Below are 21,639 nucleotides of genomic sequence, written 5' to 3'. Positions count from 1 at the left end.
TTTCTAAAAAGTGACGTTCAAAAAATAATTTGCATGCATTTGAAAGTGTTAATATTATAGGAAGAATTTAAGAAACTTCTCTCTGGGTCGTAGAATATTCTGTATTGGGGCGCCTGGGTGGCTCAGTCGGTTAAGCATCTGTCTTCGGCTCACATCATGATCCCAGAGTCCCAGGAGTGAGCCCCACATTGGGCTCCCTCGTTAGTGGGGAGTCTGCTTCTCCCTCTGCCCCTCACCCCCTCACCCCGCTCTCTCATGCTCTCTCTCACTCTCTCTCTCAAATAAAATCTTAAAAAAAAAGAATATTCTGTATTTCTGTGCCTTTTTTCCACAGCTGAAACAATAATAATTTATCAGTATCATCAACTATCCAGTCAGTGTTTTAATGTTTTTTACAGTTTTTTTTTCTTTAGTCAGTAGCCAGACTGTGCCACCACACTGCATTTGGTCTGGGTGACCAGATAAGTCAGTATCCAAACAAGGAAACATTTGGTAACAAAAGGGAATTCTATTCATAGTTATACTGGGACAACAGGCTTAAACCTGCATCGTCATGGACAAATTGGGATGTCTGGTCACTCTACCTTTTTCTTTTAACTGTGATAAAAAATACATAACATTAAATTTACCATCTTAAGGTACAGTTCAGTAGTGTTCAATACATTCACATTGTTGTGCAGCAGCTCTCTGAAACTTTGTCATCTTGCAGAACCGAACTACTATACCCACTAAACACTGATTTCCTCCTTCCCCTTCACCCCTGACCTTAGTGACCACCTTTCCGCTTTCTTTCATTTTGACTACTTCCAATACTTCATATAAGCAGAATCATACAGTATTTGTTCTTTTGTGACTGCTTGTTTCACTTAGCATCATGCCCTCAAGGTTCATCTGTGTTGTAGCATGTTGTCGGGATTTCCTTCTTTTTAAAGACTGCTTAATATTCAGTTTTATGTTTATGCTGCATTTTTCTTATCATCTGTTGGTGGACATTTGGGTTCCTTCTATTTCTTGGCTATTGTGGATAGTGCTGCAGTGAACATGGGTGTGCCAGTATCTCTTCAAGACCCTGCTTTCAATTCTTTTGGATGTATACTCAGAAGTAGGATTGCTGGCTCATGTGGCAGTTCTATATGTAATTTGTTGAGGAACCTCTATAGTATTTTCCAGAATGGCGGCACCATTCTAACACTCCCACCTGTAGTGCACGCGGTTCCAACTTTTCTGAATCTTTTCCAACACTTGTTATTTTCTGTTCTTTTGGTAGTAGCCATCCTGAGGGTCGGATGTGATTATCTCATTGTGATTTTCATTTCCATTTCCCTAATGATTAGTGATTTTGAGCATCTTTTCTTGTGTTTGTTGACCATTTGTGTGTCTTCTTTGGAGAAAGGTCTGTTCAAGTTCTTTCCCCACCTTTTCACTGGGTCATTTGTTGGTGGTGGTGGTGGTGGAGATGGTGTCAAGTTGCAGAAGTTCCTTATATATTCTGGATATTAACGCTAGTCAGATATGTTATTTCAATCATTTTCTCCCATTCTGTAGGTTGCCTTTTCACTCTGTTCATTTTTTCCTTTGACATGCAACAGTTTGTGAGTTTGTTTGAGTCCTATTTGTCTATTTTTAATTTTGTCAACTAGGTTACTAGTATCATCCAAGAAATCATTGCCAAGTCCAATGTCCTGAAACTTTTCTGCTATGTTTTCTTCCAGGGATTTAATAGTCTTAGGTCTTGTGTTTAAGTCTGTAATCCATTTCGAATTGATTTTTGTGTGGTGTAAGGCAAGGGTCCAAATTCATTCTCTTGCATGTGGATATCCAGTTATCTGTGTCTTTTTTTAAATCTGTAGAAACAAAAGCCTACCAGTTGCTGAAGCAGTCTACCCTTCAGGATAATATAAATCACACTGAAGACAGATTCCAAAAGATGGATGTTTCTGTGTTACAACTGTCAGGTAAGCAGGGCATATTCAGCACTCAAAGCCAGTGTCCAGGGGACTTAGGGTGGCAGCCGGTGCTGTGTTCAGGCAAGGGCGGTCATCCTTTGAAGGTTTCTGGAGATTGCTCTGTAACAAGCTGTCACCAGGTCAGACTAAACCAGTACTTTTTCAGTTCTTAATGAACAACAGTTTGGAAGTCTTCCCTCCTGGGTATGTGCTGGCCCCCAGCATGGCAACCGCCCAAACAGAACCCTCGGATTCTACCTGGTATGTCGTGATAGTAACCTGTCACTAAGTACCACTGGAAACACCCCAAATTCCTTCCCTTCTCTACATCTCCCAGTTCCTTAATCATCAATGGGAGCATCATGCGAGGCTACCTTCTCTCCCCAGAATGTTGGGGGACTTGGGGTTCTTTAAATGAAAATACTCTAAATCGCAGTAAAGCTAAATTTTAAGCTTAAATATAGTTCCTTCAACCTAGAATTTTTGTTGGAACTGTAATTTTCTTTGTTTTCATACATTCTGTTACTGTATTTTTATTGTTTTCAGTGGTCTTTCTCTAATTACACCTTTTTTTTTTAGTGTGAGTCACCTCAGCTCCCTTTGTGAAAGTAAATGCACCAATGTATGCTTTAATGACTTTCTTATTTTTACATAAACCACCATGTCGTAATTTCACCTACTGGAATAGTGATTTTTTTTAAAATCACGTAATTCCCAGTCCATATCCAGATTTCCCAGTTGTCTCATGAGACCTTTTTTTGAGGGACGTACTTATGGTGTATCAGATTTCACTGTCTGTCTTTGGAGAGCTGTTTCCTAGATAATATTAGTGCTAGAATCAGTTGCTGCAAAGCTCAGTTATTTTGGTTGTTTTGAGGATTCAGTAAGTCACTGCAGGTTAAATGCCCAGCATAGCGCCTCTTAGAGAAAAGTGTTCTGAGAACAGTGGTGGTGGTGATCTCATCTCCACAAACATGAGACCATGCAGTCTGTTGCTGTAGAAAGCAGGGCCTCTGCCCCGGTGGAGGTCTTCAGCACTTTGGAAAGATACAGCACTTGTGAGCCCTCAACTGGGCTTTTCATCACCTTCTTCACATTTGAGTCACAGAATTAGAGTCCAGAGGGATCTTAGAAAGTATTTCTCTAACCCCTCATTTTACAAATGGGGTCCCAAGAGAGAGAGGCCTCTCTCAGAGCGGTAGAGCCCATCAGCAGACACACACGTTTGGAAGGTGATTCCATAAGTCTGTTTGTGGTAAGTATATTTGCGATAGTTCATTGGACAGGCCCAAAGGATTAGTAAATTCGACATAAGTTATAGTCCCTTGGCTGTATATCGAACGGCTTGGTACTGTTAATATAGTAATAACTAATATATTTGTTGATTAATTATCTATTCATAAGTGAAGTGATAGGTTGTATTGTCAGGCACCCCTCATTCAGTCTCCTCGCTCTACCCTCAAAATGACGCTGTGTGCTTTGCAAGATTCCAGATTTTCTAGCACTGGGATCACAGAAGCCCTTCTCATGGTCCTGGCTGACACTGTAGTTAGATGCTACTTCTAATATTTATTTTACTGTTGGTTACAATTACTTTTTCACGTTCACGCCCACTCTAATCCCAGGGACTTCTCTGAGCTCCAAAGAAAAGCAGGAAGTGGCTGGGAGGGCAGAGGGAAATGGAAGCCATGCACCCGTGTTAGACCTCACAGGCTTGTTACAAGTAGCAGGAGGGGTGTGCATCCTGAACTCGGGAGCCCCCCCCTACATCAAATTGTGGAAGAAGTGCAGATTTCAGTTACTTTTTGTGTCAGATGACTTAGGCTGTGTCTCTGGACCTGTCACTAAGACAAGCCACTTCAACCTTGTGCCTTCATTTTCACGTCTGAAAGACCTTGTCGTGTTAAGCATGTGGGGACTCTCTTCGGGCGAATGTGGATACCTTGTTAAGAGCATCACTTCACTGTGGAGGTTCTGTGAGGTGAGCAGGCTACAGGTCAGAAACTTGGCCAGTGCCTTTCCGAGCGATGCCTGTGCACTCTCCATCTGTGACACCAGTGACCACCAGTTCGGAATCAGACTGGTAGCCAACATATCCAAGGGCGCCCAGGAGGTGGGGGTCAGGCCTGCCCTGTGGGGACAGTCTGGTTCCCCCTCTCCAGGGAAGAGGTGGATTGTGCATCTTTCCCCATCAACCTTGTCAGGCTGGTTAAAGAGTGGCCTTGATAGCTTTCAATGGCGGTTCATTCTCCTTCACAAGATGGAAAAAAGAGGATTTGGCAGAGATGTAACTATCACCCTGGGGTGTCAGTGACTTCTGAGACCTGGTTCCCAGCATCCATCGTTTTGGTGACCTCTCACTGCCCGTGTCCATGTGTTACAACAAGGTGGATTATTAGTGCTAGTGCCAGGGGAGAGACCATACATGTGCACGTGTGTCTTGGTCATTTAAAATAGAGCTTTTTGAGTGATTTTTACTTTTTGTGGCTTCTGTGTGTCTCAGGAACACATACACACCCCGCCACACACACACACACACACACACACACACACACACTTCCTTTCAGCTTTCTGCCAACATGTTGTCCCTTGCCTCAGAAGCTCCCTTGCCTTCTGTGGCTTGAACAGCGTCTTCCCCCGTCGACGTTTGTTCCACCAAAGTTGTCGTGCGGCCGCTGCGCCATTCAGTGCATTTCTTCGCTGCGTGGCGGCCAGCACTCACGCTCCACGTTTGTGCTTCTCACAGGTCTGAACATTGGCAGCAGGACATTCAAGACAAAGACAGCTAACAAAATCGCTTCGGAGGCTAGTTTTTCATCGAGCGAAGGAAGTCCTTTGTCAAGGTAAAGTCGTGAAAGCCTTTCTGGACAGCGGCGACAAGATGAGAAATGTCACTCCGTAATGAATGAAACTCTGGCTGCGTATTATTTTGTTGTGTGACTCGAGGAAAGGTTACGGTTTGGGTTTCTGTTGATCTGAAATAACAGTTGAAACTTCAGTCTACCTTTGAAAATATTTGCACCAGAGCCAAGCATTGTTTTGCAGCTGTTGTTTCGTTGGTTTAAGACTCAATTGACACCTCAGTGAACCACAAATTAGCGTCTACAGCTGCTCGCGGTAGGGCTGCTTAGAGACCACACAATGGAGGGTGTCGGAAAAGGGCAGAGAGAAAACATCGGGCCTTAAAAGAAATAAAGTGGCCTGTTTCTTCTTCCTGAGGTGGCTGACATATATACTGGCAACTGCTGGGGATTTGTTTTCGTATTCCTCTTTTTCACCAAGCCTTTGGGCTGGGTTACCCTTTCCTTTCCTGCGACTTCCCTGCTTATTGACCAGAAAGAACAAAATTTATCCTTTCACATCTGTGGAAACTGTAGCCCTTCTTGTAAGTTTTCCAGGCTACAATAAGCGAGTTGGTGAGTTGTGTGCTGGATTTGTCATCGACATGAAATACTGACTGTGCAGTGGTGTTGGGTCAAAAAGAATTTATCAATGGGAATAGAAGCAGTTGTCTGAGGAGATACCTACCCGTTTTGGCTTCGGGCTGCATGTTGCTTAAAACCGCACAAATTTCCTTTTGTGATAACAGTTCTCATTAAAGCGATGCCCTTTAGATGATTGCATTACTTTTGAATGAGCTTCTTACCCTGATGAGATTTTAAAACAGAAACTTTACATTTCTAATGTCGCATATAGTGTCCCATAAGACAAAGTGATTTGATCCAGAAATCTAGTATTTTTAAAATGCAAGAAAAAAAAAATCCTGCTTTCACTTTTATTTTGAAAAACATTGTAATATTTTTAGGACTCGGAATATCTTAAAATGCGATTGATTTTCTAAAATTAGATTGTTTAGAAACCTGGCAAGTTCAATTTTAGAAAATCACTCACATAGTTCTCAGAAATTAGCATCTGTAATACCTGGGTTTTCATCCATGTTTTTGAAGGAAGTGGGAGGAAATGAATCATGGGACAGGAAGAGTGCTAAAGCGTTATGTTTTTTGGATTATACTGTAAATTCAAGTTCTGGGTCTTCTAAGGGTAGTGAATTTAATACTTTAAATTTAATACTTTAAAGGTAGTGAATTCTACAGGTAGTTTCGGGGCTTCCTCTTATCATTTGGCTTAATAACACATCCTGTAGTTGTTAAAGATAGTTAGAAGTGCTCTTTTCCATTATATCTTAGGGGCACGAAAAAGCTCAATTCTTCTTTACCTTGTCTTTAGAGGTATACGTGCTTGAGGCAGTTTTAAAATACATTTAGAAAGCAGCTGGGCCCCAAGAACATTTCCTCAGGCTTGTGTCTGTATTTCACTAAATTCACACTGTCTTCCCCCTTCATTCCGAGTCAAGGACCTATCGTTCCTGCATGAAATTAATTTTCTAAATAAATTACAAGTCATCTCATCACCCCCTTTAAGAAGGGAAAAAAAAAAAAAAAAAAAGGTCTTCAAGGAACCTTTGGTTCTAGACCCTTGATGATAATCCAGTGATGAAAAGGCCTGGGCGTTGAGTGTGTGGGTTTGGCGTGCTGTTTGTCATGGTGTGGTTCCTGTGCTGGGTTTGGTGGTGGTAGTATAGCACCCTGGGCTTTGGAGGGCTCTGGGTTTGCTGTTTGTGCCTGGATTCACTGAAATTTCTTAGAGGCTTACATTTACGGATCCCACTTACTGCAGTCACTCCTCGTGCTTTATTGCTTTTACAAGTGGTCTCGAAACCCAGTACTTCAGAATAAACATAACAGTGCAGGGCTGCTGTAGCACTTTTAAAAATTCTTCTATGCTCTATTTTGTCAGTGAGCTGATGAGCAACCTCAAAAAAAAAAAAAAAAAAAAAAAAGACCCTGCTGGACCTTAAAAAAAAAAAAAGGGCTTCCTCTGATGTCCTAGAGACAATAATTATGATGTGCTAGTTAAGCCCAAACTACAGCTGAGGGATTTTACTTTAAAGCAGCGGCTTGGGTGCAAAAATGCATTTATAGCTCTTTGTCTGCACCTCATTATGTGTGGGCCTGATTCATTAAGTAATTGGTTTGCAGTTGTTTACATGAGTATTAAGGCCTTCTTTTCAGCCGCCTTTGAGAGATACATTGTGCAAATGTTGCCTGTGATGAATGCAGAATGAGGGCCAGAGGGTCCGTCCTATTGGCTAAACAGTGCACTCTGTTGAAAAGCCAGAGAAAGGGATTGGGTGCTGCTTTGCATAGCAATGACTTTCTTAATAAGCGTTACAGATTAATACACACAAGCTATAAAAGATGCAAAGAGATACTCTTAGCACATTTATACATGCTCATTTCATTGTGATGGTGGTGTGATCCGGGTGCTTTCATATTCCGTTTTTCAGAGCAGCAGCTTCAGTGCATGAGCCGTAATAGAATCCGATGTTTATTGTATTATAAATCACGGGCAAGTAGGCAGATCGGCAACAGTTTATTATTAAAGATTCTTTCAGTGTAAATCTTTTTCTACCATTGTATTTGCTTCAGCAAAATCATTTTGTGGTTGAGTGGGGATGAAAGGCATAATGTACGAAGGAGTGAGTCCTAATAGGAAGCCGTTCTCCAAGTAAAGACCACTTGTTCCCTTTTGTTCAGGGGTGCATGCCAGAGCTTCCTCTCCTCTGCAAACATTGTCTCGCTTTACCTTCCCCAGGAAGCGGTTTTCATGCTCCCGGATCCATTTATTCAACGGAAAGTATATTTTAACAGCCTGCCATGTAACTTCAGTTTACTGGCTGGATCAAGATAACATTTTATGGAAAGAAAAGGATGTGTGCTTGCAGCATAATTGCCTGGGGGAAAGGTAGCAGAAGTCACCCAGGGACGGCACCCTGGCAGGGCCGCTGTGGGTGGCATTCTGTGCCCACCCTGCAGTCACAGGCGTGGCCAGTGGAGGGCGCCAAGCTGCAGCTGATGCTCTGGTGAGGACCGTGGTATCTCTCTTCTTGCCTGGTCACTGTGCCATTTTCCCTTGGGATAATACAAAGATCACAAGGAATTGGTACCAGTGAAATAAAAATGCAGTTTTCCTGGAAGTCCTTTAGGTTCTCCTATTAAAGCCCCCATTCTCCGTCTCTGGCTAAACAAATCTGCATTCTCCTTAAATGCTATTGGATAAGCAGCTGCCTAAATATCCTACATGTTTCTCCTCACAAACCCACATACTTTATTTTTTCTACACAGAGCATGGAAGAACAGTCACTTACTTGACTAGCTGAGTTAACAAGTTGACCCCAGGCAGCTAAAAAAAAATGGCATTTGCTGCAGGGTGCCTGGCTAACCATCAGGGGGCGCTCGGACTTTGTCAAATTAAAACTGTGTTAGCCTTCAGTCTGCTCTTAAAACTTAAAATTAGTATTTACAGAGATTTGTTGGCATACTCGTGGGTTTTTTTTTTTCCTTTCTGAATTATTTTATGCCTTCTATTTTTCAGAAATATATGTCTCTTCTGAGGAAAATTTTAGCTGAAGATGCTATTTGAGACATTTTAATACTGATTCTAGCTAGCAATCAAATCATTAAAAATTAGAATTCAGAGTTTAGAGACCACATCTTCTCATTAGATAGTTATTTTCAGTCTTAGATTAAGAGCCTTGAACTGGAAGGGCACGTCCTACTAGGAGCCCCTCCTCATTATCCCCAACACCATAGACCCTGCCCTTGGCAGGATCCTAAGAGTCTCATTGCCAGACTCCACTAACATGACCTCGAAGTCACAATAACTTAGGTAGTTTGCTAACAGGCTGTGGACACTTTTTTTCCTTTAAAACAATGATATTGACCATGAGGTTGAGAGTCATTGTGTTACTAATATTAGGACATCCCCCAGGTCTGTTTTCCAGATTCCTCCTCCCACAGGGCCAAGAATTGAGTGTCTGACACCCTAGCCTGACTGTTGCACGTCTGATGCTGAACCCTCAAGGGTTCCCATTGCCCACACCCCCACTCAAGCACTGCGTGTCCTTTTGTCTGCAGTGCCCCCCAACCTGCTCCCCCATATCCTTATGCCCATTGGACAGCCTCATGTCATGCCTTCATACAACCTGCTGGGTCATGTGCCCCAGCTTCTAGTCCTGCTCTTTTGCCAGAATGCTTCTGCCCCCACTCTTTCACCTGGCCAATGCCTACTAGACTGTCAAGGCTTAACTATTAACCTTCTAAAAGCTTCATAAGAGGATCTGGTCATACACCCGTCCTGTGGCCCCATGGCTATTTCTAGCATCATCTGTAGCATAGGGGTGGTAGCCATTTGCAGGTACCTTGCCCCCACTGTGAGCTCCTCACTGGGGCATGGGGGGCTTTTCTCGGTCACCAGTGCTCAATAACCATTGGACTTGCTGAGTGAATGAACATCTGTATACAGCTCCACCGTTCACTCAAGCATTTGCCTTAGATGCCCTCACCTCTGGGCAGCATCACATAACCCAACCGCAGGGAATCATGCACTCCACGAAGGTCTCTGCACGAGCTTGTGGAAGAGGGAAGGCCGGGGGCACATGCACGTTTCCCAAGGGAGACTCTTGCAGTCAACTTTGACTGGATGCGCTCTGCTCACACACTCTGCATTTGGCTTCCAGGGAGCACACTGGGCGTACACACTTAGAGTGCCTTCCTGCAGTCCTTGCCTGACTGCCATCCTGTCTGTTGGGGAAAGGATGTCTGGCTCCTGGCCCTGAATTTGACAAGGGCTTGTGGGCTCTTCGCACGTATTGGGGGCCTGGATGTTGCCCCCTAATTCTGCTGCCATCAATTCTTAGCCCACCCCGCAGTTGCCTTCTTTGGCTTGTGTCACAGTTCTTATCATGGTGTCTGTCTCCCCACTGGAGCATGAGAGGCCCAGGCAGAATCAAATGTGTCCTGTTTGTTGCTGCAGCCACAGCACAGAGCTGATGTGTAGTGTCATCTGTGTGGGATTTATGAGAGAGTGAACAAGTGAGTGAGCCAACGAGTGAACAACCCATTGCAGATGAGATGCTCGGCCCACCTGCGTGTGCCAGGCCCGCCAGAGGCAGTCTCTTCCCCCAGGCCTCCTGCCCCATTAGGCTCCTCGAGGAGGAGACTCCATTCATCTCAGGCCTGTTTCCTTTCAGTCTGTCCGCAGACTTTCCCTTTCCTTGGTCACTGTGCCAGAGGACCTGTCACCTCCGCTTAGACCCCGTGACTGCACATCACTAAACCAAGCACATGCCCTTGTTCACCCGAAAGTTGCGACCCTGTGGCAGGGCCATTCCCCGAGGCCTGCCGTACCCAGGCTGTTGAGCACGATTGTCTCGAAACTTACCAGGACACTGCAAGGAAGGCAGAAAATGGATGCTCAGAGAAGTAGGGAACTTGCCCAGGGCCTCACAGGGAGCGGAGTTGAGCACGGGGAGTAGAGGCTGTCTGGCCCCAGAGTTGACACTCTCCCATCAGCAGTCCCGCACTGGGACAGGGACCAGCTGTCCCAACCTAGGTTCTCCCCACCCTGCTGTGTGCCCACTTCTCACCGGTTCCTGTGGGGACAGGTGTTTGCAACGTGTGCCTTTGGGAAGTGTCAGTGCGCTGGGAGGAGCTCTGTCCCACTTCTGCCCCTCCATCTGCTGGTTCTGTGAGTCTTGGGACACATCCCTCACTCAGCCTCTCTGGGCCCCACCACCCAGACAGTGAAAGTGCTGGACTGATAATCCATAAACGCTCTGCTATAATTTCATAATAGATTTCCTAGAAACTCATAGGTTTTCCATGTCTCATTTTTGTCTCTACTTGTTGGTTCCACAAAGCAAAACTTCATGTTTACAATAGGTCTTATCTATCTGTGTTGATGTTGACTGTGTTGACTAAGTAACTGTTTCTAGCTATGTTAGCCTTTTGCTTCTATAAAATGAACATTTGACACACATAATTTCAGCTATTTCTTTAACACTCCGTGTCGCCATGGTTGCATACGTAGGTGTCAGGCACTGCTCTTAGACTAGAACCTGGTAAGACCCTGGCCAACCTTAACTTCTTAAGTTCAGCAAGGATGAGCACAGAGTTGTCCTAATCTGGTTTATCAATGGCAGGGAAATTTATAAACAATTACTGAAATGCCTCATAAAATAAGACAACGTGATGGACAGACAGAGGGAAGCTATGTGATAAAGCTAATATGGCAACAGGTAAACAATTGAGCATGCCCTTCATGGGTACATGGTGTTCACTGTATAGCTAAGGGGAGAAATTGCCAAACTACTGGGAAATTCTGCAGAATTTAGAAGTAAAGTCTAAAGTCAACTTCTAGGGAAAAAAGTCAAGTCTGCTATTTTGGATTCTAAGAGTTACCCATGAAAGACCATGCAGGGGAAAGGCAGGCCCTTCAGTGGGCTGCAACTATGGCACACATCACCCATGCAACAGGCTTGGTGCACTGTGGCCCCAGGGCCAAGGTTGGGCCTGGCCACTGCGTGATCCCGTACAGCCAGCAAACTGAGAGTGGTTTTTACATTTTTAAGTGGTTGGGGGAAATCCAAAGAAGAATAATGTTGCACGAAAGTCCTATGAAATTCAAATTGTAGTGCCTGTCGGTGAGGTTGAACTGTAATACAGCCTCGTCTACCAATTTACACATTGACCATGGCTGTTGTCGTGCCACAACCACAGAAGCGAGCAGTTGTGACTGAGACGATAGGGCCCACAATGCCCAAGCCATTTGCTCTCTGGCTCTTTACAGCAAACCTCTGCCAACCCGGGCTTGATAAGATGGAAATGTTCCTTGCCTGCTCTCGGGGAAGATGAAGCAGTCAGATTCCAAGCACGTGTGATGGACTGTGGTGACCCTCTCTCATGGCCTATAAGACTAACTCTTCCATTTCTTACGCTTTCCGAAGTGAAGAATTTTTTTTCTCTTATTTGCTGTAGTAGCTAAACAAGTTGGCTATGTCCAGTATTCCAGGGAAAGTTCTCCCACCATGCCCATTGGCCTCATCTGAGCTTTACACATTAGGTGCAGCTTCGAAAGAACTGTTGACCCGAAGAATTGTGTGTGTGATTCAAATCAAATTTGGGGTGGGTTTCCCACAGGGAAAAATAATTGCCCCAAAGATGTGGGGATGGAGTAAGAAACACCTGGAAGCATAATCCACCTTTCTCAGTGGGTGAACTACACATGTTTAGTTCTGCAACATATTTCTTGCACATTTCCAGTAAGAAACGTGAACAACCTGATTCTGAAGTCCCATAGGTAGAAACCTGCAAATCAAATACTGTGTCAGCAAATATTGGTCAGGCATCTTTAAGCAGGGCCCTGCTCTTGGTGAGGTTCCTCTTTCATTCTGTACATAATCCCTGAGCACCCTTGCAAAGCACTGGGTCACCCAGGTGAGCCGAAACAGGTATGGTCGCTCACGGAGCTCACACTCTAGAGGGGGAGTGATCACACATGTGTTAGTTACACAGATGCATGTGAAATGGCAACTGGGATGAGGACTCAGTGGTGGCGGTGGGGGAGGGGAGGGATGGGGAGGCTGTAGCAGAAGGACCCAGCCAAGTCTGGGGATCAGCCTTGGAGGTGCTATTCAGGATTTAGGTTTTTTTGCCAAGAAACAATGGGAAGGCATCAAGGGGCTTTAGCGAGGAAGTGGAGTGATCAGGTTTGTGTTTCGACAATTTCACTCTTGCTTCCGACTGGAAAATGGAGCATAGGGGACATGGTGTTTGTGGCATCACCAGCTAGGGGCTGTTACAAATTCCAGGCGAGAGATGCTGGTGTAGTTGGCTGGTAGCGGCAGTGCAGAGGGAAGAGCAAGGACTTCAGGAAGTACTGGGAGGTACATTGGCGGGACCTAGGGGCTGATTGGGTGCAGGAGGGCCAGGAGTGGAAAGGGTTGGGGAGGGAGCAGAGGGTCCAGGTGCCGTTGGCTGATACAGGAGGGGCCTGGCCTGGCAGGGGAAGGGAACCACACTGGAGAGATTGTGAATTTGGTCGTGGATGGGCATGTTGACCACAAGGCACTTTGGAGGCAGCCAAGTAGAGCTAGCACATGAGCACTGGCCACGTTTCTGGAGCTCAGAGAAGTGGCCGGGGCCGTCGGGATCTGGCCTGTGCTCACCGGCTACCACATCCCACCACATCCTCCTCCTCCATCCCGGCCTGTGAGGTCCGCTCCAGCTTTCAGTGCAGAATCCAGGAGGTGCCCTGCCTTCTCAGGGATCCTGCAGCCACCCATCACCCACCCTATGCTCCCAGTTCTCCCAGCCCTTGGCGCTTTTGCCCATTCCCCCTGCAGCTCTCATTACTTGGACTACAGCTGGAAAATTACTGCTCTCTGTACCCCACCAGCATTGTCACAATCCGCCTCTGCCCCTGGCATCTGGACCAGTGTCCTCATGAAATGGGAAATAGGTAAACAGTAGACAGACAACCCAGTAGTTGCATTTAGGGTGTGTGTGTGTTTGTGGGGGGCGGCTAGGACTTGATGTCGGATGGACCCATGTGGGTGGCGGCCACCTTCCCTGCCACCTCCAGGACTGCTGGTGAGTGCCAGGCTCTCTCCAGTGGCCGTGGGGCTGCCCCCTCTGTGTGGGGAAATAGCCGCAGGCTGCTAGGTGGTCGTGGCAGGGCATGAAACAGGCGCCAAGTTTAAAGGAAGCATTGACAGATATTGAGCCTAGAAAAATGATACCTGAGTGGAGCTTATTTTACAAGAAAAAAAAAAAACCAAACCCATAAATTACGGCAGCTATGGCAAACAGCAGGTTTTTAAGCCATACGTTAGCCATGGGGAGGGAGAAGATGAGTTCACAGGGTTTCCTATGTCAAGAGGACCAGGATCCCGGCCAGAGCAGGAACTGTGCACATTGGGGTCTGTCTTTTCTTCATTCTACTCATCTAAAAGGCTGGATGGAATCTGTTTTAATGAAATAATCTGTAAATGTGAATGCCAGCAAATACCTTGGCAGGAGCACGTTGCTAGGTATTAGATGCCGTAGATGCTAGCATTTTGTGCATGGGATACCCAGAAGCCTACACATCGGTGTCCAGGATACTTGTGTTTTTCTCCACCATGCCTTAGTATATTTATTTAAGCATGCTGAGAGTTTATTCTGAACTCCCTTGTTAAGCTGTTAAGGATTGCCATCACTGGCTTGACAGAGATGAGTCTTAACTTCCTCACCAGCTTCTCATTGTGTTCCCTCCTGGATTCTCTACTTCAGGTATTTTACTTGCAGCTTGTCTCAAAGTGCCAAAGCTTTGCCCGTTTGTGTTTTTGAGAGGGTTGTTGACGGGAGGTCAGTGCTCTGCCTCACTGACCATGTGCTTGTTGTCCAGCACTGCGGGCGGCACCCACAGGGAGCAGTCTGACCCAGTCTCTGCAGAGCCAGCAGGGAACACACTCAGGAACCCTGTGATGCTGTCACAATAGGGACCCACCCACCAAAGCATCAGCAAATACCTCCGGCCGCTGCAGTCCTTACATTTTCTTCTTGCTCTTAAGACTTGGGGAGTACGGGGGTGGGGGGGGGACGCCTGGGTGGCTCAGATGGTTAAGTGTCTGCCTTCGGCTCAGGTCCTGATCCCAGCCCCACGTCCCCACGTCGGGCTCCTGGCTCAGCAGGGAGTCTGCTTCTCCCTCTCCTTCTGCCGCTCCCCCTGCTCGTGCTCTGTCTCTCTCTCTCTCTGTATCTCTCTGTCTCAAATGAATAAATAAAATCTTTAAAAGAAAGAAAACACTTGGGGAACACGCATAAAATGCCTGGCCCTTCAGTGTACCGCATGTGCTTCTTTGCTGATATGCTCATTGTAAAAATATCACTCTGTTCGTCACATTTTTTCAGGACTTAGGCTATTTCTTTGTTTTTCAGGCATGAAAATGAAAAGAAATTAACTACCAATTTAGAGTTTAAAGGTAAGAGAATTCATTTTGTGTTTTAACGGAGAGTTGTTGAGGACCTTTTATTTGTTTTCTGCACCCTCATGTAAGGGCTGTGATGGTGCCTATGATCACAGGGGGCCCCTGCAGCTCCCCCCGGGGTGGTGCGGTCTCTGAGGGGATTGGAGGGCTGCTCGAGGCACCATTCTTCAGTGACAGGGCTGGGACCTGACAACACACAGGGGTGCCTCAGGCCATGTGGCTTAGCATTCTAATTTGCAAGTATGAATTTGCAGGGTATCCTGGCCTCCACATCCAACTGATTGCCAACAGTGGTATATTCTACCTATGAAATGTTTTTTGCCTCTGTCCCCAACCTCACAGCTAATGCCCCACAAGTACCCACTGCTCATGACAGGACAGGGCTCCTTGACTGGTTTCCTCACATCCAGCCCCTCCCCAAGTCCTGATTGCCCTCCACCTGGCCACCAACATCTAAAACTTCATTGAACCTTCTTACCATCCTGGTGAAAAATTGCTAATGCCCCCCACTAGGTGCAGGATAGGGTCTATAACTTTCTCCCTTTGTGGTCTGGCCTTTCCCTTCTTTCCAGCTCAGTTCCTTCCAAGGTCTTGTCCTCTTCGGGTTGAGTCACAAGCAGCTTTTTCCAAATATAGGCATACCTCAGAGATATTGCAGATTCGGTTCCAGACCACTGCAATAAAGCCAAATAAAATTTTTGGTCTCCCAGTGCCTATAAAAGTTGTGTTTACACTATACTGTAGTCCCTTAAGTGTACAGCAGCATTATGTATTAAAAAAATGTTAATTAACATTAATTAATTTAAAATGCATTAATTTAAAAATTATTAAACACTTTATTGCTAAAAGATACTAACCGTCATCTGAGCTTTCAATGAGTCATAATCACTGATCACAGGTCACTGTATGAAATATAATAACAACAGAAAAGCTTGGAATAATGAGGAAATTACTAAAATGTGACACAGAGACACAAGGTGAGCAATTACTGTTGGAAAAATGGTGCCAATAGACTTGCCTGATGTAGGGTTGCCACAGATCTTCCAGTTGTAAAAAACACAATCTCTGCGAAGCACAGGAAAATGAGGTGTACCTGGACACCACACTTGCACCTCTGTGCCTTTGCTCATGCCGTTCCTTCCCTTTTCCTTAGCACCGTGAGCTCCTATTCAGCTTTGAAGCCCCAGCTCACAGGGAGAATTTCCTCCACCTTGCATGCCAACACTGTGGCATGTCCCCTGCAGAGCTTGGGCTCGTTCTACTTCTGTCAGCCTAGACCCCCTCCCTAGTGGGCTGTGATCGAGAGCATGGGTGTGAGTCTGACAACCTGGGTGGGACTGGTAGCTTGAACATCCACTAATGCTGTGATTGGGGCCAGTCTCCGCCTGTTTGCTCAGTAGATGGAGGCATTCCCAGGTTGGTACAAGGATGAAATGGGCTGGATATAAGAAGTCATCACAGAATGGCAGGCAGTGAGTGCCAAGGAGATATCGGTGGTCATGGAGATGGTCAGTGTAGCAGACTGTGTCCCCCCACATCCCGTCCGGCCGCCTTGGCGATCACAGCACATCTCGGGCGCACCTGTGGCCTTCAGCGGGGACAGGCAGCTCTGCACATCTGCGTCAGGGCTTTGTCTGGTCACGGGAGCAGGCCCAGCCCCCAGGGCCAGGGAGTAGATGCCCTGCTTGAGAATAACCCTCAACCAATGAGAAATGGAAGTTGGTCAGTGAATAACCCCACCTCCTTACTCTTTGTTGGGACAGTTTGAGGAGAGTTCTGAGTCTCTCAGAGGGTGCCCTACAGGACTGAGCCACCTTGTCCACTGCCCGCCCCCTCGTGAACACACCCTCTCTTGGCTTCCTCTCTTCTGCATTGCTCTTCCAGCCCCTCCCATTGTTCCCAGGATCACCTCCCAAGTAACCGTGTGCACCCACGGCCTGGTCTCAGCACACACCTCACTGCTCTTCTTCCCCCGTGCCTTCTCTTTTCCCCTCTGCTCTTGTGGAGACCAGAGGGGATCAAAGTGCCAGAGCGGCTGAGCTGAGGCGGGCCCCGGCCTGATGAAACCCCCAGCTGACCCTTCCGTGGTAATCCTGGCCTTAAAGCCCTATCCTACAGTAAGGAGCTGGGCACAACAAAAAGGAAAGGAAATATTCTGTAGTGTTTTCCATAAAAAACACTGAAATGTGTGAATTTGTGCAGTACTGACACACATTCCAGATGCATCTGTCAGGTTCATCCCTCGGTGTCCCTGGTAGGCCTTTTGCAGGCCAGTGCTCTGATTAACCTGTCCGGCTGATGAAGCCCAGCTGTTCAGATGGAGAGATGTTAAATAGCTGCCTGGTTTTCTCTTCCAGGCTTCTGGTGTGAGTCTGATGACAGTAACTCAGAAATTGAAGCTGCATTACGTCCTAGAAACCACAACACATCCACCGATGATTTTGATGATTTTTATGACTAATAAGCAGTAACAACTGTTGGGAATAAAGTCATCAAACAAACTCAAGCCCTGTGTTCATATGTGATACCCTAAATAAACATGTCTTTTTAAGCTTTCTAATTGTTTGATGGGAAAACTTGGGACCGCATTGCTACTGAGGTGAAATTTTGTGGCGTAAACATAAACTAGCATATTCATTTGAAGTGCTATCAAAAGCAAAGTGATGAATGCAGTGCCCATCAAAATTCAAGTTGGTTTCTTTGTGGAAATTGACAAGGTGATCCTAAAATTCATATGGAAATCCAAGGGAACTAGAATAGCTAAAACAGTCTTGAAAAAGAACACAAGAGTTGGAGTACTCACACTTCCCAATTTTGAAACTTACTTAAAAACTGTAGTAATTGAGACAGTGTGGGACTGGAATAGACATATAGATCAATGAAATATCGATTTATATATAATCTAGATAATCCAGAAATAAATCCTCACATATATGGTCACTTAATTTTTGACAAAGGCATAAATCATTCAGTGGGAAGAAAATGATCTTTTCCACAAAGGGTGGTGGGACCACTGGATAGCCACCTGCAAATGAATGAAGTTCACACTGTATACAAAATTAACTCAAAATGGATCAAGACCTAAATGTAAGAGCTAAACTATAAAACTCTTAGAAGAAAACATAGGTGTAAATCTTTGTGACCTTGCATTAGGCAATGGTTTCTTTGTTATGACACCAAAAGCCCTTAACAGAGAAAAACAGATATATTGGACTTCACCAAAATTAAAACTTTTTTGCTGCAAAGGACACCATCAGGAAAGCAAAAACAATGGGAGAAATACTTGCAAATCATAAACCTAAAAAGAGACTTGTATCCAGAGTATATAAAGAATTTTTATAACTCAAAAGGACAACTAACCCAGCTTAAAAATGAGCAAAGGATCTGAATCGATGTCGCTCCAAAGAAAATATACAAATGACTAATAAACACGTGAAAAGATGCTTGACATCATTAGTCATCAGGGAAATGCAAATCAGAATCACAGGGTATCCTCATTCCCATGTGATGGCTAGAATCAGAAAGGTCAAAAAAAAAAAAAAAAAAAAACAGGGGCCCTAGGTGGCTCAGTCAGTTAAGCATCTGCCTTCAGCTCGGGTCATGATCCCAGAGTGCTGGGATCGAGCCCCGCATCGGACTCCCTGCTCAGTGGGAAGTCTGCTTCTCCCTCTCCCTCTGCTGCTCCCCCGGCTTGGGCTCTCTCACTCGCACTCTCTGTCTCTCAAATAAATAAAATCTTTAAAAAAAAAAGAAAAAGGTCATACAGGTGTTGGTGAGGATATGGAGAAAACCCCTCACACTGCTGGTGGGGATGTGAGACGGTGCAACAACTTTGGAAAATACCGGCAATTCCACAAAAGGGCCAAAAGGTGGGAAGCAGTTATCAGGGAAATCCCCATGTTACCCCAGCGCCTGTGAAGCCCAGTGGGATCTCAGGACAGCCGGCACAGCATCTGGAACATTTCTTTGGGTGTTTACGTAGATCCCATCTGAAAAATAATAGGTGAAATAAGTAAGTTTCCTTCAGCCCTCTGACCCAGGAAGTGGAGTATAATTCTTCCCTCCCCCGCCCCCAGCGTGGGCTGGACTTGGTGACTCATTTCCACTAGATATGGCCGACACCACTAACCAAGTCACCATAGTTTAATGTCACCAATGAGAGGTCATGTGCTTGTCACCCCTGTTATACTGCGGCAAGAAGGATACTTTGCCTCTGTGGTGTTCTCTCCAAAAACTCAATAACCAGAGTCTAATCATGAGAAAAAAAAAAAAATCAGACAAACTCCAATTGAGGGACCCTGAGGTAAATGTCCTGTTCTTAAGACTGTCAAGGTCATGAAAATCAAGAAAAGACGGTGTCACAAGCCAGCGGAGACATGATGACTAAATGCAATGTGGGATCCTAGGTTGAACCAAAAAAAAGGCATTAATGGAAAATTTACGGAAACCCAAAGGAAGTTTGGAGTTTAGTTGACAATAATGTACTAGTGTGTGTTCTTAGTTTCTACAAATGAACCATGGTAACATAAGATCAGGGGGATGTAACATTAGAAACCAGGTAATACAAGAACTCTCTGTATTACCTGTATTATCTTTGCAACTTTTCTAAGCTCTTCTAAATCTAAAATTATTCCACACACAAAAATCCAGCAGTAAACATTGACAAGTGGGTGATACCCTTCCAGACTGTCTCTGTGTATAAATGTTTGTTTTCTAAATCATCTTAGACATTTCTATTTTTAATTCTAAATCTTACCAGAAAATAAAACAGCCCTTCAGCCAGGACACTAACCAGGTATTTGTCAGCAGTGGTAACAGAAAGCACAGAGTCCTACATCTGGACACCTTTTACTGGAGATCACATGTCATGTGTACTGATGATGATCCAGAAAAAATCCTTGATTTGGTGCTAATCCACCACTTTGCTAACAATCTTACTTCTGAATAGTGGTAGAGTAGTCTTGGGGCCCAACACCGTTAGCAGGCAAATTTTCCAGCTAAATTTAATATTCTTTTTTCAGTTACTTTCTATTTTTCTCAAGTGACCCTGATTTAAAATGAATAGGAATAATATAAAGTTTCCTTTTTATATACATTTTAGGGAAAAGAAGATAATCAACTTTTTAAAATACACTAAGAAGGGGCGCCTGGGTGGCTCAGTTGGTTAAGTGACTGCCTTCGGCTCAGGTCATGATCCTGGAGTCCCGGGATCGAGTCCCGCAAGGACTCCCTGCTCAGCAGGGAGTCTATTTCTCCCTCTGACCCTCCCCCAGCTCATGCTTTCTCTCTCTGTTTCATTCTCTCTCTCAAATAAATACATAAATAAATAAAAATACACTAAGAAAATAACAGTACAAGGGATAGGAGGGCTTGGCTAAGTGGATGGCTAAGCTCTGCTCTGCTGTGTTCACCAGACAACTCTCTGATCCATTTTGAGGTCTCCAGGGCCTTCAGTTTCTGGAGGGTCAGCATGGACCCGTGGCTGGTCTTGTTTACCCAGGTAGAGGCAGTGGGACAATATAAGTTCATAAACTCTTTATATGAAACACTCCCCTCTACCCTTACACCACTACCACAACTCACAATGCTCCGGACCCCAGATGTGGGGGGTTCTCCCACACCAACCAGTTCCCTGACACTGGCTGGGTGTCCTGCAATGCGATTCGATTCTGGCACCACCTGCACTTAGTGCAGACCTCACAGATGAAGGGCTCAGTTCCACAAGAATGAACCCCTACTTCAGACACCAGCCACAAGTCATAGGTCCCCAGGTTACCCACAACTTCTGTCGGACTTGGCTGCAAAGCTGGATTCCCACAGTCCCTCCTTGGTTCTGATAATTTGCTAGAATGGCTCAACAGAACTCAGGGAAACACTGAATTCCTTATACTGGTTTATCGTAAAAGGTGTGATAAAGGACACAGATGAGCATCCAGATGGAAGTGATGCAGGGGACAAGGTATGTGGGAAGGTACACAGAACTTTCTGCTCTCGCCAGGCTGGCCACTCTCCCAGCACCCCCATGTGTTCGGCAACCTGGAAGCTTCCAACCTCATACTATTGGGAATTTTAGGGAGGCTTCATCATGTAAGCATGACAGATTAGCAACCCCACTTCTAGCTCCACCCGCTTTCCAAAGAACATGGGGCTGAAAGTTTCAAGCTCCTCCTCATGGCTTGGTCTTTCTGGCGACCAGCCCCTAACCTGAAGCTGTCAGGAGCCCACCCAGAGTCACCTCAATAGAACAAAAGCCCACTCCAGTCACCCAGGGAAATTCCAAGAATTTTAAGAGCTCTGTGTCAGGAACCCGGGGGGGCAGAGACCAGTATATACATTTTCTATTATTTCCCACTGGTCTTCCAATTTCTAAATCAGATTTCAGTGAGCTTGGTTAATGTGAAGACCTGATGGAATCAAGCACCAGAGCTCAGTGCTAAGGACTCAACTCTGTGTGTGGGGGAATAACTGCCCTCCAGCACCTACCAAACGAGCTTCAGACACGGCTTTAACATCCGCCCACTAGCAAGCCTCTTCCGACACTTTCTGCATGTCAGGCACTGGTGTGCTAGTCATTGGGAATAATACAAAGATGGATTTAACAGTCATTAACCTCGGGGTGCTCACACTCCAACAAGGGAGAAAAAGCCTGAAACATGGCACATTATGTACAGTATATTATAGATAGGTAGATGATAGATGATAGATAGATAGATGATAGATAGATAGATAGATTGATAAATAGATGATAGATTGATAGATGATAGATAAGCTTACACACACACAGGCTCAGAGGAGTGAAAAAATTGTCCCTCCTGGGTTGAG

The 21,639-nt window shown here is 45.3% G+C and overlaps 1 protein-coding gene across 1 annotated transcript in view; it reads left to right on the top strand.

Annotated features, from left to right (window-relative positions):
- Positions 1-17,373, top strand: part of KIZ (kizuna centrosomal protein) — a 132,281-nt gene extending 114,908 nt beyond the window's left edge. Inside the window, exons 10-13 of the mRNA XM_045885355.3 lie at positions 1,851-1,955; positions 4,693-4,789; positions 14,768-14,811; positions 17,175-17,373. Of these exons, the coding sequence (XP_045741311.1) occupies positions 1,851-1,955; positions 4,693-4,789; positions 14,768-14,811; positions 17,175-17,278 (350 nt within the window). The 3' untranslated portion in view covers positions 17,279-17,373. The remainder of the gene's footprint in view (positions 1-1,850; positions 1,956-4,692; positions 4,790-14,767; positions 14,812-17,174) is intronic.
- The last annotated feature ends 4,266 nt before the right edge of the window (positions 17,374-21,639 follow it).

Source organism: Mirounga angustirostris, unplaced genomic scaffold (genome assembly GCF_029215605.1).
Source record: "Mirounga angustirostris isolate CCGP_5_RB_7025 unplaced genomic scaffold, mMirAng1.0.hap1 SCAF_10, whole genome shotgun sequence".
Lineage (NCBI taxonomy): Eukaryota > Metazoa > Chordata > Mammalia > Carnivora > Phocidae > Mirounga > Mirounga angustirostris.
This window is presented reverse-complemented; position numbering and strand designations above follow the sequence as displayed.